Genomic DNA, 17,755 nt, shown 5'->3' on the forward strand with positions numbered 1-17,755 from the left:
AGCCTGCAATCTCATATAAATCCTCTAGCTGACAAAATCTCTGCTTCTAGAACTCTTCCTGACAACCCGGATAAGACGTCTTAAAAGAGACAGTGGTCTCTTGATCTCCTCTCAAGTGAAGAGAGTGGGACTAACAGTCTAATGTTTTGGAGTATTAGCACTGGAGGTAACTTCTCCACTCGTTACCTTATCATTTATTACTCTATTCTATCATTGTTACTTATAGCGCTGACGCGCTGATTGTAGCACAATAAACGCAAAAAAAAAAAAATGTCCGCCGGAAATATATATTGTGAGATCCTGTGAGTCCCCCCCCCCCAAAAAAAAGGAAATAAAACAGTTTTTATAAATTTGACTGTACTGTTTATACGTATACTGGTGTGTTCACCATATCTCAAAAACACAACCAATCACAGAAAGTTTGAATTTTATATCCGGTTTAGGATCTCCCCTAATAATAATCTTTCAGAGAAAATCAGCCCAATCCAAATGTGGCACTTTACTGCATCGATTTCTCAGGTTTTTCTATTTTTCTCATTTTCTCAAAAACTTTGGTTTCTTAAGTAAGATATTCCTTGAACTTGGTATCTTGATCGTATTTTAGTAGTTATATAAATTTTATTTGTATCATTTTTTTTGGAGGGGGGAAATTTGATAGAGCGTATTTCTGGACATTTAAAATTTAAAGGAAATTGACAAACCGGAACTGTATATCATTAAATATAGTTTTTCTTAATTTTAGGCGATTTTTTTTTTTTTTTTTTTTTAATCAATAATCGTACGGTTAAAGTGAACACGTGTAATATTCATGATAACCACTTTTAGAGTTCAAATTCTTAAGTTCAGAGAAAATGTAATTACGTAAACAGTGGCCACAGGAAGCCGTATGTCTGTCTGTACCAGATTTATTTCCGTTACCCCCCCCCCCAATAACTAAATAAAATGAAGGCAATGAACTCAACTAGCAAAAACTAGTTATCTGTATTTTTCTACTTTCTTTTCTTTTAACTTTACATATCGATTGCAATATCGATATATCGATTGCAATATTCCCTAATTTATTTCATGTATTTTTTTTTTTCTTGAGGAGGGGGCCATAAACTTCTAAATCATTTAGGCATTGACCCCGAAGTAGGTGTTACTTTGTTGAATGTAAAAGACGATAGTCGCACTTTGTTGATTAAACGTGAATAGTTTCTCTCAGCGTTGAGTTCATGATGAGCTTTTGCACCCTTAACGTTGATTACCGTCTTTCTTAAGCTTTTAGTCTTAAATTTGTTCGTTTCAATCGGCAGTAGATCATAGTCCACATCGATTCTGTAACAGAAAAGAAAAGAAAATACAAGAATTATTAAAAGCAATAAAACTGAGAAATAGTGTCCATTTTAATTTTTATAGGGAAAAAGTTTTATTGGTGAATAATTATTTTAGAAAAATTTTTTTTGGGAGGATTTGACACTCTGAAGAGTGCCACTTATAGAAAAACTCTATTCTTCTTACAGACACTGGAAAATTTACCAACTGGATGAAAAAAATCATCAGTATACTGTTTTCACGATTGTAAGAATTGCAGTAAAAGAAATTCGGAGAAAGAAAAAGGTTTTCCCCCTTCATCATCATTTTCTTGAATACGTTCGTTCATTACTTTCATTAGTAGTAGTAATAGTAGTAATCGCCTATTTTTTTTTCAGGCGGGGCTTAACATCCAACTACCATTTACTAGGTGTCGTGGACGGAGGAGACTAGATAACGTACTTTACTATTTTTCATTTAATCATTAAATAAAATCCTAGGGCTATAGACCGGGAATCCAACCCACTAAACCAACAATACATCTTAGCATTGCGGGTCTAGCCTATAACCGCCTAACGTACCTTATTGTAAATTTCTCATATTAACCATTAAATAAAATCCAAGGCCTAGACCGGGAATCCAACCCACTAAACCAACAATACATCTTAGCTTTGCGGGTCTAACCTATAACCGCCTAACATACCTTATAGTAAATTTCTCATATTAACCATAAATAAAATCCAAGGCCTAGACCGGGTAAATCGAACCCACTAAACCAACAATACATTTTAGCTTTGCGGGTCTAGCCTATAACCACCTAACATTCTTTACTGTAATTTTCTCTTATTAACCATTAAATAAAATCCAAAGCCTAGAGACCGGGGAAACGAACCCACTAAACCAACAATACATCTTAGCATTGCGGGTCTAACCTATAACCGCCTAACATACTTTACTGTAAATTCCTCATATTAACCATTAAATAAAATCCAAAGCCTAGAGACCGGGGAATCGTACCCTCTAAACCAACAATACATCTTAGCTTTGCGGGTCTAACCTATAACCGCCTAACATACCTTATTGTAAATTTCTCATATTAACCATAAATAAAATCCAAGGCCTAGACCGGGTAAATCGAACCCACTAAACCAACAATACATTTTAGCTTTGCGGGTCTAGCCTATAACCACCTAACATTCTTTACTGTAATTTTCTCTTATTAACCATTAAATAAAATCCAAAGCCTAGAGACCGGGGAAACGAACCCACTAAACCAACAATACATCTTAGCATTGCGGGTCTAACCTATAACCGCCTAACATACTTTTCTATAAAATTCTCATATTAACCATTAAATAAAATCCAAGGCCAAGGCCGGGAATCGAACCCACTAAACCAACAATACATCTTAGCTTTGCGGGTCTAGCCTATAACCGCCTAACATACTTTACTATAAATTTCTCATATTAACCATTAAATAAAATCCAAGGCCAAGGCCGGGAATCGAACCCACTAAACCAACAATACATCTTAGCATTGCGGGTCTAACCTATAACCGCCTAACATACTTTACTATAAATCTCATATTAACCATTAAATAAAATCCAAGGCCTAGACCAGGGGAATTGAACCCACTAAACCAACAATACATCTTAGCATTGCGGGTCTAACCTATAACCGCCTAACATACTTTACTATAAATTTCTCATATTAACCATTAAATAAAATCCAAGGCCAAGGCCGGGAATCGAACCCACTAAACCAACAATACATCTTAGCTTTGCGGGTCTAGCCTATAACCGCCTAACATACTTTACTATAAATTTCTCATATTAACCATTAAATAAAATCCAAGGCCAAGGCCGGGAATCGAACCCACTAAACCAACAATACATCTTAGCATTGCGGGTCTAACCTATAACCGCCTAACATACTTTACTATAAATTTCTCATATTAACCATTAAATAAAATCCAAGGCCTAGACCAGGGGAATTGAACCCACTAAACCAACAATACATCTTAGCATTGCGGGTCTAACCTATAACCGCCTAACATACTTTACTATAAATTTCTCATATTAACCATTAAATAAAATCCAAGGCCAAGGCCGGTAATCGAACCCACTAAACCAACAATACATCTTAGCTTTGCAGGTCTCGTAAAAAAATGTGGAACGCTTCAGGATTTTGCGTCATCCTTACGCAGCGGCCATGCTAATCTTCTCTGTATCGTTCCAATTTTAGTATATGTACCGCCGAAGCGAGTTTGCTTTCATTTACGTCAGGACAAACATTACGCACCACAGCATTGTCATAGTTCTTTCTTTCACATTTTACTAAGTTCTTTATGGACAGGATTTGAACAGTAAATGATGAAACTGTTGGATAAATCACCAGAAAAAGCAATTAATAAACTTGTGTGGGTAAAAGAAAAGTAAAAATTACAGTGAACAAAATTAAACACGGGCGAAATAAAAGCTCAGGAGAGTATAATTATGCGGGGTTTTTTTAAAAAAAATAAAAATTGTCCCTTGAAATGGTTACTAAGTGATTATACTGCAAGGGGAATACAGCTAAATTGAGTGTGTTCGGTCAATTTCCAAAAACCTGGGGCAGCCTGTAGCCTAGAGGGCATGTCGGTGACACGCACACTCTTTATTTTCTCAACAGTGTACAGGTGTGTTCGTTCGTAAGCACACTTAAAAAACAGTTTTAACTAAACGAACAACTCTAGGCGGCCAAGTTATTTATTATATATTTTTGAAAATCGATAAGAGTTTTCTCTTTGTAGGGATAGGGCCCTGGTCTAGAGGCCTTGGATTTTATTTAATGGTTAATAAGCAAAATTTATAGTAAAGTATGTTAGGCGGTTATAGGCTAGACCCGCAATGCTAAGATGTATTGTTGGTTTAGTGGGTTAGATTCCCAGTCTCTAGGCCCTGGATTTTATTTAATGGTTAATAAAAGAAATTTACAGTAAATTATGTTTGCTAGTCGCCTCCGTCCACGACACCTAATTTGTGGTAGTTGGACGTAAAGCCAGCCAGTAAAAAATTGGCGTTACTTCACTTTACTTTACTTTTATTCAGTTTGTGGAACCGTACAATACATTGTCATGACACGTTTTAGCGAGCTATCCCTTCTTTATTATAGTGTGCTCTACAGCGAATTTTTTTCAATAACATGATATTTTTTTTTATTACAAATAAGTCTTAAGAAGAATTAATAAGCTTGTTAATGTAGGGTCGAAGTTAGGGTATCTCGGAAGTGCTACCTGTTACGGGTACGAAGAAGTGTTGATGATTCATTCCAGGATGAACGTTATAGTTTGCCATTTTTGTGCGTTTTAACTCTCCATTTGAGGAAATTGGAAGGAGTTGAGTAAAAAAAATTGGGAGAACTGTAAGAACGGCGCTGGAAGTTGGGATATTTCGACTGGGTAATGTAAGGATGGAAAGGGCATGCCCATCAGTGGATGTGATGTAGTGTATCGGCCCCTATCCTGGAAACCCTGGCGAACTGCAATAACTTAAGGCTAGGCATGAAAGTATAAAAGATATTGACCCCCTTTCGGGGGTTTCTTTTTTGCCTTTTTTGGTCCATCCCTTTGAATACCGTTTACCAAATACAGTTGTTGCCTATATTTCCAGGTTATAAGTTCGTTTAGTGCAAACTTAGTTACAGAAACAGTTATCTTTAACAAAGCATACATGTCATATACGTATACCGAAAATAGTGCCTAGCACAGTGGACCAGTATGTAGGGAGTTCACTTGTAGCGCAGCCCTTTACCCTGCAAAGGGTCGAGTGTGGTTGTATATGTTTAACCATTTAGAGAGTATTTTTAGTACAATGCCCTTCAGAACGGAGGTTACTCACTACATTAGTAACAACAGTGGGGTACCCTGCACCCTCTACAATTTGTTCGTACTGAGCTTTGTACTGTACAGAGTACATATGTTTCTATTAATATAGTTCTGTAGGGGGTCGACGATCTGAAATACCTGGAGACATTAGAGCTTAATCACGTTCCAGGTATCATCCAGAAGACAGCAGATTCCAGCGGAAGTAAATGTTTCTAGGCCCACAGAAATCCTGACCCACTTGACCTTTCTCTTACTTCCGTATCCCATTACTTTTAATATTGTTAAAGGTTTTTTTTTTTGGCCTTTTTTTGGGCATTGACTTCCGCCATACAGACAGCATCGTCTAAGTGCTTATCACTAGAATGTCACTCACACATTCATACTTATAAATACATTCTTACTTATAAATACATTCGCTTCACACATTCATCCCTCTACTATATACGACTATTTACATACAAACTTACAACTAATGGATGGATCAGTACTCTATATTCCTGCCATCCTTAGAGCTTAACCGAAATTAAAATCACCGTAATCCTTCTCCATTCATTCTAATCGGCTATAAATTTTAAATACATTCATATTTCTTTGCTAGCTCTGCCATAGATTTAAGCACATGGATGTTGCTGGAGAATACGTATGTCTTCGTAGCGAAATGTTGCATCTAAAAATACCTGTATATAGGTCGTCAAACATTCGTTTCCTTTCTACTCCACATATCCATTATTATATGTTTGAAATCCTCCTCCTCATCAGCAATCTACGCAAAGAGGAGAGAGGACCTTTGTTAAAGGTTTCTTTGGTATTAACCACAGAGTAAATAGAGATCGGTGGCTAGCAAAAAGGCTTTTGCGGAACAATGGATTTCCGAAGATCCGCCTCTACTATTCCGTTAAAAAAAAAAATGGAGCTTTGAGAGGGGAAGTTTTGATCATCTCTTTGACTTTTATCAAGAGATAAAAGTTTTTTTTTATCAAGAGATCAGGAGGATCAGGAGTTCACACTAGAGTCATTTTTTGTTTCATGTTGATTAAAGAGAAAGAAGTGAAATGAATCACCCTCGGCAGGATTTCTGTTGGGAAATCAAGGAGAAAAAAGGACAATTGCTCAGGAATTAGGTTTTTCTTTTCTTTTTTTCGACTTCGACCAAAAAAAATAATAATGAAACGCAAAAAACTTGAAAACAGAACAGTAAATGAAAGAGTAGCATTACGTTCTTTCGGCCAAAATGTTCCAGAAATTTTTGAGCCGACTTGAGATTCAAGAAATGTGTTAATTGCCCACCTTCAACAGCAATCCTCTTCCTTGTACTGATCCGGTGCGCTACCTTGGGCTCTACATAGACAAAAGACTCACGTGGAACCCACACACTAGACTTAAAAGATAAAGCAATGACAAAACGTGCGAAACTGTTTTACAGACTACTTGGACGACGCTCCAAATTGCCCATTGAACTCAAACGAGTACTATACAATACCATCCTCAAACCTGTGTGGGACTTACAGGACTAGAGCTGTGTGGGGTTCAGCCAAATCTACAAACATACGGACTGTACAAGACATTTCAGTCAAAACTCCTGCCGACAGATAGCTGACTCTCCTTTCTACGGTGACTAACCTCACTCTTCCTCAACGACCTCAACATTCCCTTCATAGACCAACTCGCCAAGACTAAATACCAAAAATTCCATACTACTCTCTCGACTAGCTCTAATCCTCTTGTACTGTCTCTCGCTTCCTCTGACATCCCTAATACTCCTCGCAGACTGAGTCGCCAGTGGCCCCGCGACTTCCTTGAAATCTGAAGAACAAAACGTCATTATTCTCCTATCTCTCCTCTCTCCTCCTCACATTCTCCTCTCTCCTATAGAGAGTGCTACCGCTGGGTAGTTTCTCTCCTCCTGCTCCTCCCGCATCAGTTCATCTTGTTTACCTCCTATTTACCTATTGTATATATTTATACAGATTGTAAATCACAAAATAAATTAAAAAAAAAAAAAAATTGACCACCATTTTATTCCATCATATTGAGCAATAATTTGCTCAATTTTTTGATCTAGATTAATGATTTATTCTACTCTAATTATTTTGATAACTTGAACTTAAAACTTGGAGACAGATTCACAATTTTGACCCCAATTGAAAAGCTTATATTGTTCTTCCCAGATCTTTTTTACTTCCAACATCGTCAAGGTTTCTCTTTTAATGCCACTCTCTTCATCAAATGTAGTTTACTAAAAAACACTGCTTGCATGATTAGCTGGATTAAATTCAATACCAGCTAAAACATATATTTTTGAAATTCCAAACGGTTTTCAGTTAATAGAAATTATCCTAAATGCTAAGTCTGACACGCTTGACTTATTCACAACAATTGCCTCAGTCCGTGCTGTAAAATACCATCCCGTTAATTTATTCATTTAGAAGTTAATTGAAAACGTAATGATGTTGACGTTTGTATAAACGTTTCATTAAAATGCTACAATAATAATCGATAAAAAGAAATGAGGAAGTAAATAATTGAGAGCGAACTGAGAGAGAGAGGAGATGAGAATACAATTATGATTCTGTAAAATGTTAACTAGATTCAGGGAGAATATTAGAGAAAGAAAGGTTTAGAAACAGTGTGAGCCCATTAAAATGGGGGACGCCAAATGAGAGAAATAGGGACGCTTGTTATTACAAAACGAAGAGATTATGTTCAAAAACACGGGGGGGGGGATATCTATTCTGAAGAGGTTTGCAAGAGAGGAGAATAAACCGTGTCCAAGGTGGAGTCTCTTTAGGATGAGAATATTGTGGAAGGAGAGAGGAGAAAGTTTGGTTGAGCCGAAAAGAGATAATGAGTAAAGAGTGTGGAATGTTGTCTCTACAAGAGAAGATAGGAGTGTTAAATGAGAATGAGAAATAAGAGAAGAATGACGTCATCTGTCGTCACTAAATGAACATTCTCACCTGGCTTTCCTGAAATCACGATTTGTGGATTAACAAAATTTCAACGTCTCTTAAACAATTAATTTGGGGGGCTGATTTAAAGTTTGCTAGCCGATCAAATTACAATTCACCAGATCTACAAAAAAATTTACTACTACTACTAATACTACAACTACTACTAATTTTACAACTACTACTACTAATACTACAACTACTACTAATACTACAACTACTACTAATACTACAACTACTACTACTAATACTACAACTACTACTACTAATACTACAACTACTACTACTAATACTACAACTACTACTAATTTTACAACTACTACTACTAATACTACAACTACTACTACTACTACTACTACTCCCTGGTCTTCACAACCCATGAAGGGCCTGGAGACCTCAGCCTCCAACAGCCGTTCCACCGTTCACGGGTCCCTTGCAGCCGTTCTCCAACCGTGCAGGGCCCAACCGCCTCCACATCGTCTGTCCTCCACGTCCCTCAGCCATCTCAGCATTGTGGTCTGCTTCGGGGGCCTTATCCCGCCCATACAATGGCTCTCTTTGGAGCCCTTTTATTTATCCTCCATGTGCCCCAACCATCGTAGTCTTCCTGCCTTTTTGTGCAAAACTCACCAAACAGTTCAGCTACTTCTTGGTTCTGAAGCCTTCCTCTGTCCTCGCAGGTCCAAAAAATATTCTCCTTAATATTTTCCTTTTTCCACCTGCGTATCCAATTTTTCACAAAAAATATTTTACAAACCACTTTTAAATATGCATCATTAATAAATACGCTACCCACTTTATACTCAATTTACTGAATCCCATAACAATTCCCTCTTTTTTAAGGATAAGTGCTCATTTATAGCCTCCAATTGGAGGCGGCAAACTCCCCTCCTAAAGTCGTGAAAACTGTAAAAAAAAATTTTGAATCGAATATCTTTTCATTCATTGGTTTATGTGTCTATAATTTTGATACGATTACAATTCTAGGCGTAAGAGCAGGATGGCACTTAAATGTTAAGTAGGGAAGCCTGCTTACCAAAATCGGGGCTTAGTTTTACAGAGTTATTGTTAAATTATAATTGTTAAAAACAAAAAAAAATTATATTTATGCTATGAATAAGTATGAATATCTGAAACAAAATAACAATGACAAAATAACAAAATTTAGACAAAATAACAATAAACGCCAACAATTCCCCCCTCCCAAAAGATAACTGCCTTAATATCTAAATGATTATCACAGATAATAAATTTTTCAATGTCCAGTAATAAAAGAATAACAAAATGCATCTAAAATACACATTTAAGGAGAGACCAATGACAGCCGAAAGAAGTCTTTGGACAAAGAAAAGAAAAGAAAAAAAAAACCTTGAAAAAAGAATGAAATTTTATTACCCGGTCATGCAGGTCTGGCCCTAAATCAGTTACCCTCTCGGCCCCATAATGGAGGGACGGCAAATCCAAAATCTTTTATAGCATCAAAAACAGGATGGTTGTAGTGAGAGGAGCTCTTTCTCACGAATTCATTCTCTCTCTCTCTCTCCCTCTTAAAAAAAAAAACTCTGAAACGACTTTTTCAAATGTAGCTCTTTGAAGTCTAATCTCCTAATATTTATTTTGAAAATTCAAATATTTTAGAAAATGTTTAAAACAAAAAAACAAAATCTGATGTAAACACGATTCACTTTTTCTTTTCCTTATTCCCCAACTTAAAGAGTAAATTAAAGTAAAGTAATCGCCTATTTTTTTCAGGCGGGGCTTAACGTCCAACTACCGAATTAGGTGTCATGGACGGAGGCGACTAGCAAACATACTTTACTGTAAATTTCTCATATTAACCATTAAATGAAATCCAAGGCCTAGGACCAGGGGAATCGAACCCACTAAACCAACAATACATCATAGCATTGCGGGTCTAGCCTATAACCGCCTAACATACTTTACTGTAAATTTCTTTTATTAACCATTAAATAAAAGTCCAAGGCCTAAGACCGGGGAATCGAACCCACTAAACCAACAATATATCATAGCATTGCGGGTCTAGCCTATAACCGCCTGACATACTTTACAGTAAATTTCTTTTATTAACCATTAAATAAAAGTCCAAGGCCTAAGACAGGGGAGTCGAACCCACTAAACCAACAATACATCATAGCATTGCGGGTCTAGCCTATAACCGCCTGACATACATCACTATAAATTTCTTTTATTAACCATTAAATAAAAGTCCAAGGCCTAAGACCGGGGAATCGTACCCACTAAACCAACAATACATCATAGCATTGCGGGTCTAGCCTATAACCGCCTGACATACTTTACAGTAAATTTCTTTTATTAACCATTAAATAAAAGTCCAAGGCCTAAGACCGGGGAATCGAACCCACTAAACCAACAATACATCATAGCATTGCGGGTCTAGCCTATAACCGCCTAACATACTTTACTGTAAACTTCTCATATTAAACATTAAATAAAAGTCCAAGGCCTAAGACAGGGGAATCGAACCCACTAAACCAACAATACATCTTAGCTTTGCGGGTCTAGACTATAACCGCTCGGCTACCGTGACGCCTTCCAACTTAAAGAGCATCAACAACTGAGCTTATTGGCGTCCGGAGCTTTTTTTTTTTTTTTAATGCATTGCCGGTCTATAGACAATATGCTCTTGTTATCATCGCTGGACAGTGAGCTTTAAAAAAAGCTCCTAGCGCCCAAGAGCTCAGTTGTTGACGCTCTTTAAGTTGGAAGGCGCCACGGTAGCCTTAGGATAATCTAAGGGCATGTAGCTGAATTTGAACCTGGGTTCTCCCACTTCAGAAATAATAAACATCAGTATATTTTATCAAATTTTGTGGGAAATTTGATACAAATAAAAATTTTTACTACAAAATTACAAAAATCAGTACACCAACTTTGAAAATCGATTTAATTAAGTGGCACTTTTCGATCAGCTGATTTAGAGTGTGTGTTTATCAAGTAGCTCTAAAACTGAAAATTGCACAGATGTGGCAAAAATTTCGACTTGGTCTTCTCAGGGGGACTTGTCCTTAAAACTAAGTACCCGGAAGTATCAGTAATGCAAGAAACGACTTGATACTTAATTAAAGCCCGCAGTTAATGAGAAATGAACATTAAAATACTAAGTTTACTACCCACACCTAATTTGGTATTCGAGCTTTAAGCTAGCCTGCATGGAAAAAAATAGGTACGATTTTAGTTGTAATCGTGGTAAAGATGATAAAGCTAAAAATGGGTTGGTAGAAGAAGAATAATTTCTGTAGATAATGAGCGAAGTAAGAAAGCTGAAGAGAACGCTTCTTTGTGGTTGCTCACCCACAAGATGGAAACCGGTTCTTCGAGGTCTGTCTAAGAACAGGGACTGCGCCCCGTCATCAGTAAGGGGATCTTGGCCGTGACTTACCGAGTTCTCTCTTCTTCTTTTTCTTCTTACTGTTTGTCTCTCTCTCAGCTCCATGTAACGCGGCACCAACGTGCTAGCACCCTGAGGGGTTAGGTCCGCCTTTCCCCCCCCCCCCCAAGAAAAAGAGCAAAAAAGGAAGGAACTTAAGAGGACCGGTTTTATTTTAACAAGGAGATGATTATGAAGGGAGAAGAAGTGGAGGCAGCAATATACAGCACACGTGTTGTTTATAGTCTTGTTGCTAAGCAACACGTGAGTACACGTGTGAAAGTGGGTCCCTTTTTTTTTTATCTAAACCTCTCTCTTACACACGCACGTACGTACAAACGTACAGCAATATAATTCTTATTTTTCATCTCATTTGGCTGAGTTTAATTCTGGTACGAAAAATTTACTATTATCATTTCTTATTGCAATTAGTACTCTCTTAATGCAGTTCTAATTTTTCACAATCTTCTTTAATAACGCCAAGAATATACCGAACGCTACATCAGCTGTTTGCGGTAACATTAGCTGCAAGCTAGCTTTAATTTGAACGTTAGGTGTTCATAATTTTTCAACTGCTTTACTTAATGGATCGTTCACTCACTGGATCGTTCACTTAGTGGATTGTTTACTTAACCGCAGTGGTTCACTTAACCTTTTCAAAGACGCGGAACACAATTATGTATATATTTTTCTCGCGGAACACTAACATTAAAAAATTTGAAATTCGGTATTTAGCAAGAACTTAAAATTAATGAATAATAAAAAATCGAATATAATTTTCAAAAAAGATATATGTTACATTATATATATATTACATTATATACATAATGTATATATAATACATTACATTCAAGTATATATTACATTCAAGGTCATTTCCTGAAATTAGACGGTCATTTCCTGGAAATAGACGGTCATTTTCTGGAATTAGACGGTTATTTCCTCGAAATAGACGGTCATTTCTTGGAATTAGACGGTCATTCTCTGGAAAAGGGTTGTTATATCTTGGAAATATATTTTTTACTAGTAATGTAGTTAATTTGGTTAATCTAGTTAATATATTGGACAGCAGACGGCTTGTAGCCATGCTATTTCTGTATTGTATGTAATAGTGTTATTTTATGTTTTTACTGAATAAAGTATTATATATATATAATATATATATTATATTGGACACCAAATAAAAGGTTCTTTTTACAAGGAAATTCATGCAAATAAACCTGTTTGATAATACACATTTAAGAGAAAAATACAAAAAGAAAACTTAAACCAAGAAGGTTGACAAAATAATTTTAACTAACACCTAAAAAGAAAACTAGTTCCATTTTATATGAACCTTATATTTTTCCTTGCTTACTATAAAATTTTCCAAGGCCTGGTTTCCTTTCTTTCACAATCTACTTGTACCACCCAACACAGTTTTCTTTCCGAGAAATTGGGTCTTTCGCTCTGTAGCTTCTTCCTCTTATCCAGCAATTAAAGGATCCAGCAGTGGGTAAGGCAAATTCCACCTATTTCTGTATTGTATGTAATAGTGTTATTTTATGTTTTTACTGAATAAAGTATTATATATATATAATATATATATTATATTGGACACCAAATAAAAGGTTCTTTTTACAAGGAAATTCATGCAAATAAACCTGTTTGATAATACACATTTAAGAGAAAAATACAAAAAGAAAACTTAAACCAAGAAGGTTGACAAAATAATTTTAACTAACACCTAAAAAGAAAACTAGTTCCATTTTATATGAACCTTATATTTTTCCTTGCTTACTATAAAATTTTCCAAGGCCTGGTTTCCTTTCTTTCACAATCTACTTGTACCACCCAACACAGTTTTCTTTCCGAGAAATTGGGTCTTTCGCTCTGTAGCTTCTTCCTCTTATCCAGCAATTAAAGGATCCAGCAGTGGGTAAGGCAAATTCCACCTGAGTGTTACCTTATGCGTTTTCCATTTTTTTTTTGGATCAACTAACAGGTTTGTTGTACCTTTTATCGTTGAATTAACCCTTATTCTTTACTTTTAAAGCTGGAAGCTTTTGTTAAGGAGATAGATACGGAGACTCTAAAAGTGATGTAAAACCCAAACTTTTTACAGTTCACTGTCCCTCAGACCGTTGGAGGGCCGGACTATAAAACAAACTATTTTAAAGTAAAAAAAAAAAAGCGGGAACAAATAGAATATTTCAAATAAAGAACAAGTAAATTTAAATCACCAAACTGCCCAGTATTCCTGTGGGAACTATGGGCCTGCTTTTGGCTAATGAGATGGTCCAATGTCCGGTTTAGTTATAGTGCTTTGCCTTTCTTCCCTACTTCTGCTGTTATTTTACACTGTTTTTGAAGTCGTGACGCGTGCATCCCGTTGCCAACAATGTTTTTATAAAAATATTAATTCCGGTAAAAATCCTGGGTAATGTAGGTTATTCTGGGTAATGTAGCTAATTTTGGGTAATTATATGTAGATTTCTAGAACTGTGCAATTTTTTCCCTGAAAATTTGCGGTGATTTCCTAAAAATATACGGTTATTTCTATGAAATAGGGCGGTTATATCGTGGAAATTTGCTTTTATTCTCTGGAAATGGGCGTTTATTTCTCGGAAATAGAAGGTTATTTCCTGGAAAAGGGTTATTATTCCCTGGAAAAAAGCAATTATTTCTTGGAAATAGGCGGTCATTTCGTGGAAATGGACGGTTATTTCGTGGAAATGGACGATCATTTTGTGAAAATGGACGGTCATTTCGTGGAAATTGACGGTCATTTCGTGGAAATTGACAGTTATTTCTTCAAATTAGACGGTTATTTCTTCGAATTTGACGGTTTTTTCTTGGAAATGGGTTGTTATATCCTGGAAATATATTTTTTACTGGTAATGTAGTTAATTTGGTTAATCTAGTTAATGTATTGGACACCAAGTAAAAAGTCCTTTTTACAAGGAAATACATGCAAATAAACCTGTTTGATAATACACGTTTAAGAGAAAAATACAAAAAGAAAACTTAACCTAAGAAGGTTGACGTAATAATTTTAACTATCACCTAAAAAGTTTGTTTTAAAAAGAGAAATTTGCTTTTAGTCTTTGAAAATAGGCGTTTATTTCTTGGAAATAGAAGGTTATTTCCTAAAAATAGACGGTAATTTCCTGGAAATAGACGATTATTTCCTCAAAATAGACAGGTTATTCCACTGGAAAAATGCTGTAAAAGACTATGACTTAAAAAGATAGGCCAGCTTTGGTAGCAGAAAATTCAAATTTAAAAAAAGGAACGATTTTTGTTTTCGTATCTTTCTTAAGTTTCTCATTTTCAATACATTTAAATTGAAATTTCGCGGAACACTTGGACCATATTCGCGGCACACCGCGTGTTCCGCGGAACACCGGTTAAGAACCACTAATTTAACGGATCGTTCACTCAATATATCGTTCATTAATGGATCGTTCACTCCATGGATCGTTATGACGAACGCTAAATTAGCTGTTTGCGGTAACACTAGCTGCAAGCTTTAATTGAACGTTAGGTGTTAATTATTTTTCAACTGTTTCACTCAATGGATCGTTTACTCAATAGATCGTTCACTTAGTGGATTGTTCACTTAGTGGATCGTTCACTTAGTGGATTGTTCACTTAACGGATCGTTCACTCAATATATCGTTCATTAATGGATCTTTCACTCCATGGATCGTCACTCAATAGATCGTTCAACTAATAGATCGTTCACTTAGTGGATCGTTCAATCTATGGATCGTTCACTCAAATGTTTTCAGGTTTTCTCAATAATCGTTCCAACGATTTCCCTTTACATTTTACAATATATATATATGTATATATATTTTGCAGAAAATTCAATCAAGAAAAGTTCTGACAGATTGGTATTGGGGTAGGCTTCCCTCTAAAAGGTTTTCTGTAAAATATGTCCTGTGTGATACGGTGTAGTTGTATCTATTAGAATTCCATAATGAATAGATTTATGTATTTTTTTTTTTTAATGCCTCTAACGATTTTTATTGGATTCATGTACATATATTTGTAGATGAATTTTTGAATTGGAAAATTATTTTTCTAGCATTCTAAAGTATTATTAAGTTTTTACAAATCTGGATAATATTAGCTAAAATTAATTAAGTATCTTTCAAAATCTGCTCTTTGGTTAGAATAGCAGTAATGACAAAGTAATGAGAGTGTACATGCCAGATTTTTTTTTATCTCATCACCTGTATTCCCTTACCAAGCCAAAATTTTGATCTTCCTCCACATTCCCCCGCGGTGACCTAAATTGGAATCATATCCGCCGCCATCAACACTGTGCCGAAAAAGAAAAAATAATTCTTTCACCATATTAACGAATATTATTGTCTTCACTGTGACAGCAGTAAAAGTTATTGGTAACTTCCTGTGCATACCAGGAACAAACGCGTAAATAAAACAAAACGTGCACAAACGGTGCAGCAATCAACAACTTTGTCATTATTTGTAAAAACAAAAAAAAAAAAAAACTCAGTAAATGTAATGTGGAGGCCATTTAGAGCACGCTATTCTATTATTATTGGATAGATAATTGTAAATAAATAAATAATATACATAAACATATATATATTTATGCATATATAAATATGAAGCAAACAATCGAATTTTGAGTTAAAACGTGACAGGTGTACGTAAACTCGAAAAACAATCGAGTCATTCATACTTTTTAGTCAAAAATTCAATGCAAGAAGTTATTTTCATTATAGCTAAACATAATGGCTGTTTGTTTATGTGTTTTTTTCGAAACTTGTTTACTATAAACTTTATTCAAGGATAAACTTTTGTTTTTTTGTGCTTGTTTATTTTTGTATTTAATATATTTTATTTATTTATTTATTTACTGTGCTGAAAGAAAAAAAGAGTAGGAAGAAAACAGTAAAAGTTGAACACAATAAAAAATTGTTTGTATTATATTTATTTGATTAATTAAGATATATTATACATTTTTTTTTATTTAATAATTACGAGGGTCGTTTGAAAAGTCCGTGCAAAGTCAGAGAGATAGCACCACTGGCGCGTATCGAGGTTATGTTTAGTTAGTAGCATCTCTTGGAAGAACACACACCAAGTTGCAGCCAGATCGGTCTATTTCTTTGTGTTTGGCATTCGTTTGAATCGAGGAAGTCGAGTGATTTTCAAAAAATGGACGAAAAAGAATTTCGTGTCTTGATTAAACACTACTTTATTAAAGGCAAAACGCCTGAGGAGACTAAAGAAAAGCTTGATAAACATTATGGTGACTCTGCACCTTCGATTAGAACAGTTTATAAGTGGTTTCAAAATTTTCGAAGTGGCCATATAGGGCACAAGTGACGCTGAACGTTCTGGACGCCCTGTTGAGGTTACTACTCCAGAAATCATTGATAAAATCCATGATATGGTGATGGATGGACAGAAGAGTGAAGGTGCGTGAGATTGCTAGTGCTGTGGGCATCTCGAATGAACGGCTACATAATATTTTGCATCAACATTTGGACATGACAAAGCTATCCGCAAGATGGGTGTGCCGCGATTGCTCACGCTTGACCAAAATCGACTATCTGGAAAAGGGTAAAACTATTACAGGTGCATATTATTCATCGTTATTGGACCGTTTGAAAAACCGAGCTGCAAGTAAAACGCCCACGATTGGCCCACAAAAAAGTCCTTTTCCATCACGACAACGCACCAGCTCACACCTCTGCAGTTGTGGTCGCAAAATTAATGGAAATAGGGTTCCAACTCGTTTCACATCCCCCCTATTCTCCAGACTTGGCTCCCTCGGACTACTATTTGTTCCCCAATATGAAGAAATGGCTAGCGGGAAAAAGATTTTATTTAAACGAGGAGGTGATTGCAGAAACTAATGGCTATTTGACTTGGACAAATCCTATTATTCGGAAGGGATCAACAAACTAAAGCAGCGTTGGGCGAAGTGTACGAGTACGTATAAGCCTAAAAGGAGACTATGTTGAAAAATAAAAAAGGTTTACCCCAAAAAATTAAGTAGTTTTTATTTTTGCACGGACTTTTCAAACGACCCTCGTATATATTAATAATATATAAATATTAAAAATATAATATATTTTTATTTAATTATTTTTATGTTAGTTAACAGAAACGGTTGATAACAGCTGGTCTAAATTACTCTCAAGATGGCGACCATGTAGATATTTTCAATTCTCAGTTTTTTAGAGGCAATCTTGGGTTATGTCTTAAGAATATTTG

General features: G+C 35.7%; 1 protein-coding gene and 1 non-coding gene across 2 annotated transcripts in view; both read right to left on the reverse strand.

The window, feature by feature from the left end:
* Positions 1-746: 746 nt before the first annotated feature.
* The window catches only part of LOC141458368 (uncharacterized), a 486,109-nt gene continuing 469,100 nt past the window's right edge, over positions 747-17,755 (reverse strand). The window contains exon 5 of the mRNA XM_074136245.1: positions 747-1,317. Coding sequence (XP_073992346.1) covers positions 1,110-1,317 — 208 coding nt within the window. The 3' untranslated portion in view covers positions 747-1,109. The remainder of the gene's footprint in view (positions 1,318-17,755) is intronic.
* Positions 3,457-3,559, reverse strand: LOC141459044 (U6 spliceosomal RNA). Its single transcript, XR_012461373.1, has one exon. It is a non-coding gene; the product is annotated as a U6 spliceosomal RNA (small nuclear RNA).

The sequence above is a fragment of the Rhodnius prolixus genome, unplaced genomic scaffold (genome assembly GCF_049639745.1).
Source record: "Rhodnius prolixus isolate KJV_2025 unplaced genomic scaffold, Rpr scaffold_5, whole genome shotgun sequence".
NCBI classification, from domain to species: Eukaryota; Metazoa; Arthropoda; class Insecta; order Hemiptera; family Reduviidae; genus Rhodnius; species Rhodnius prolixus.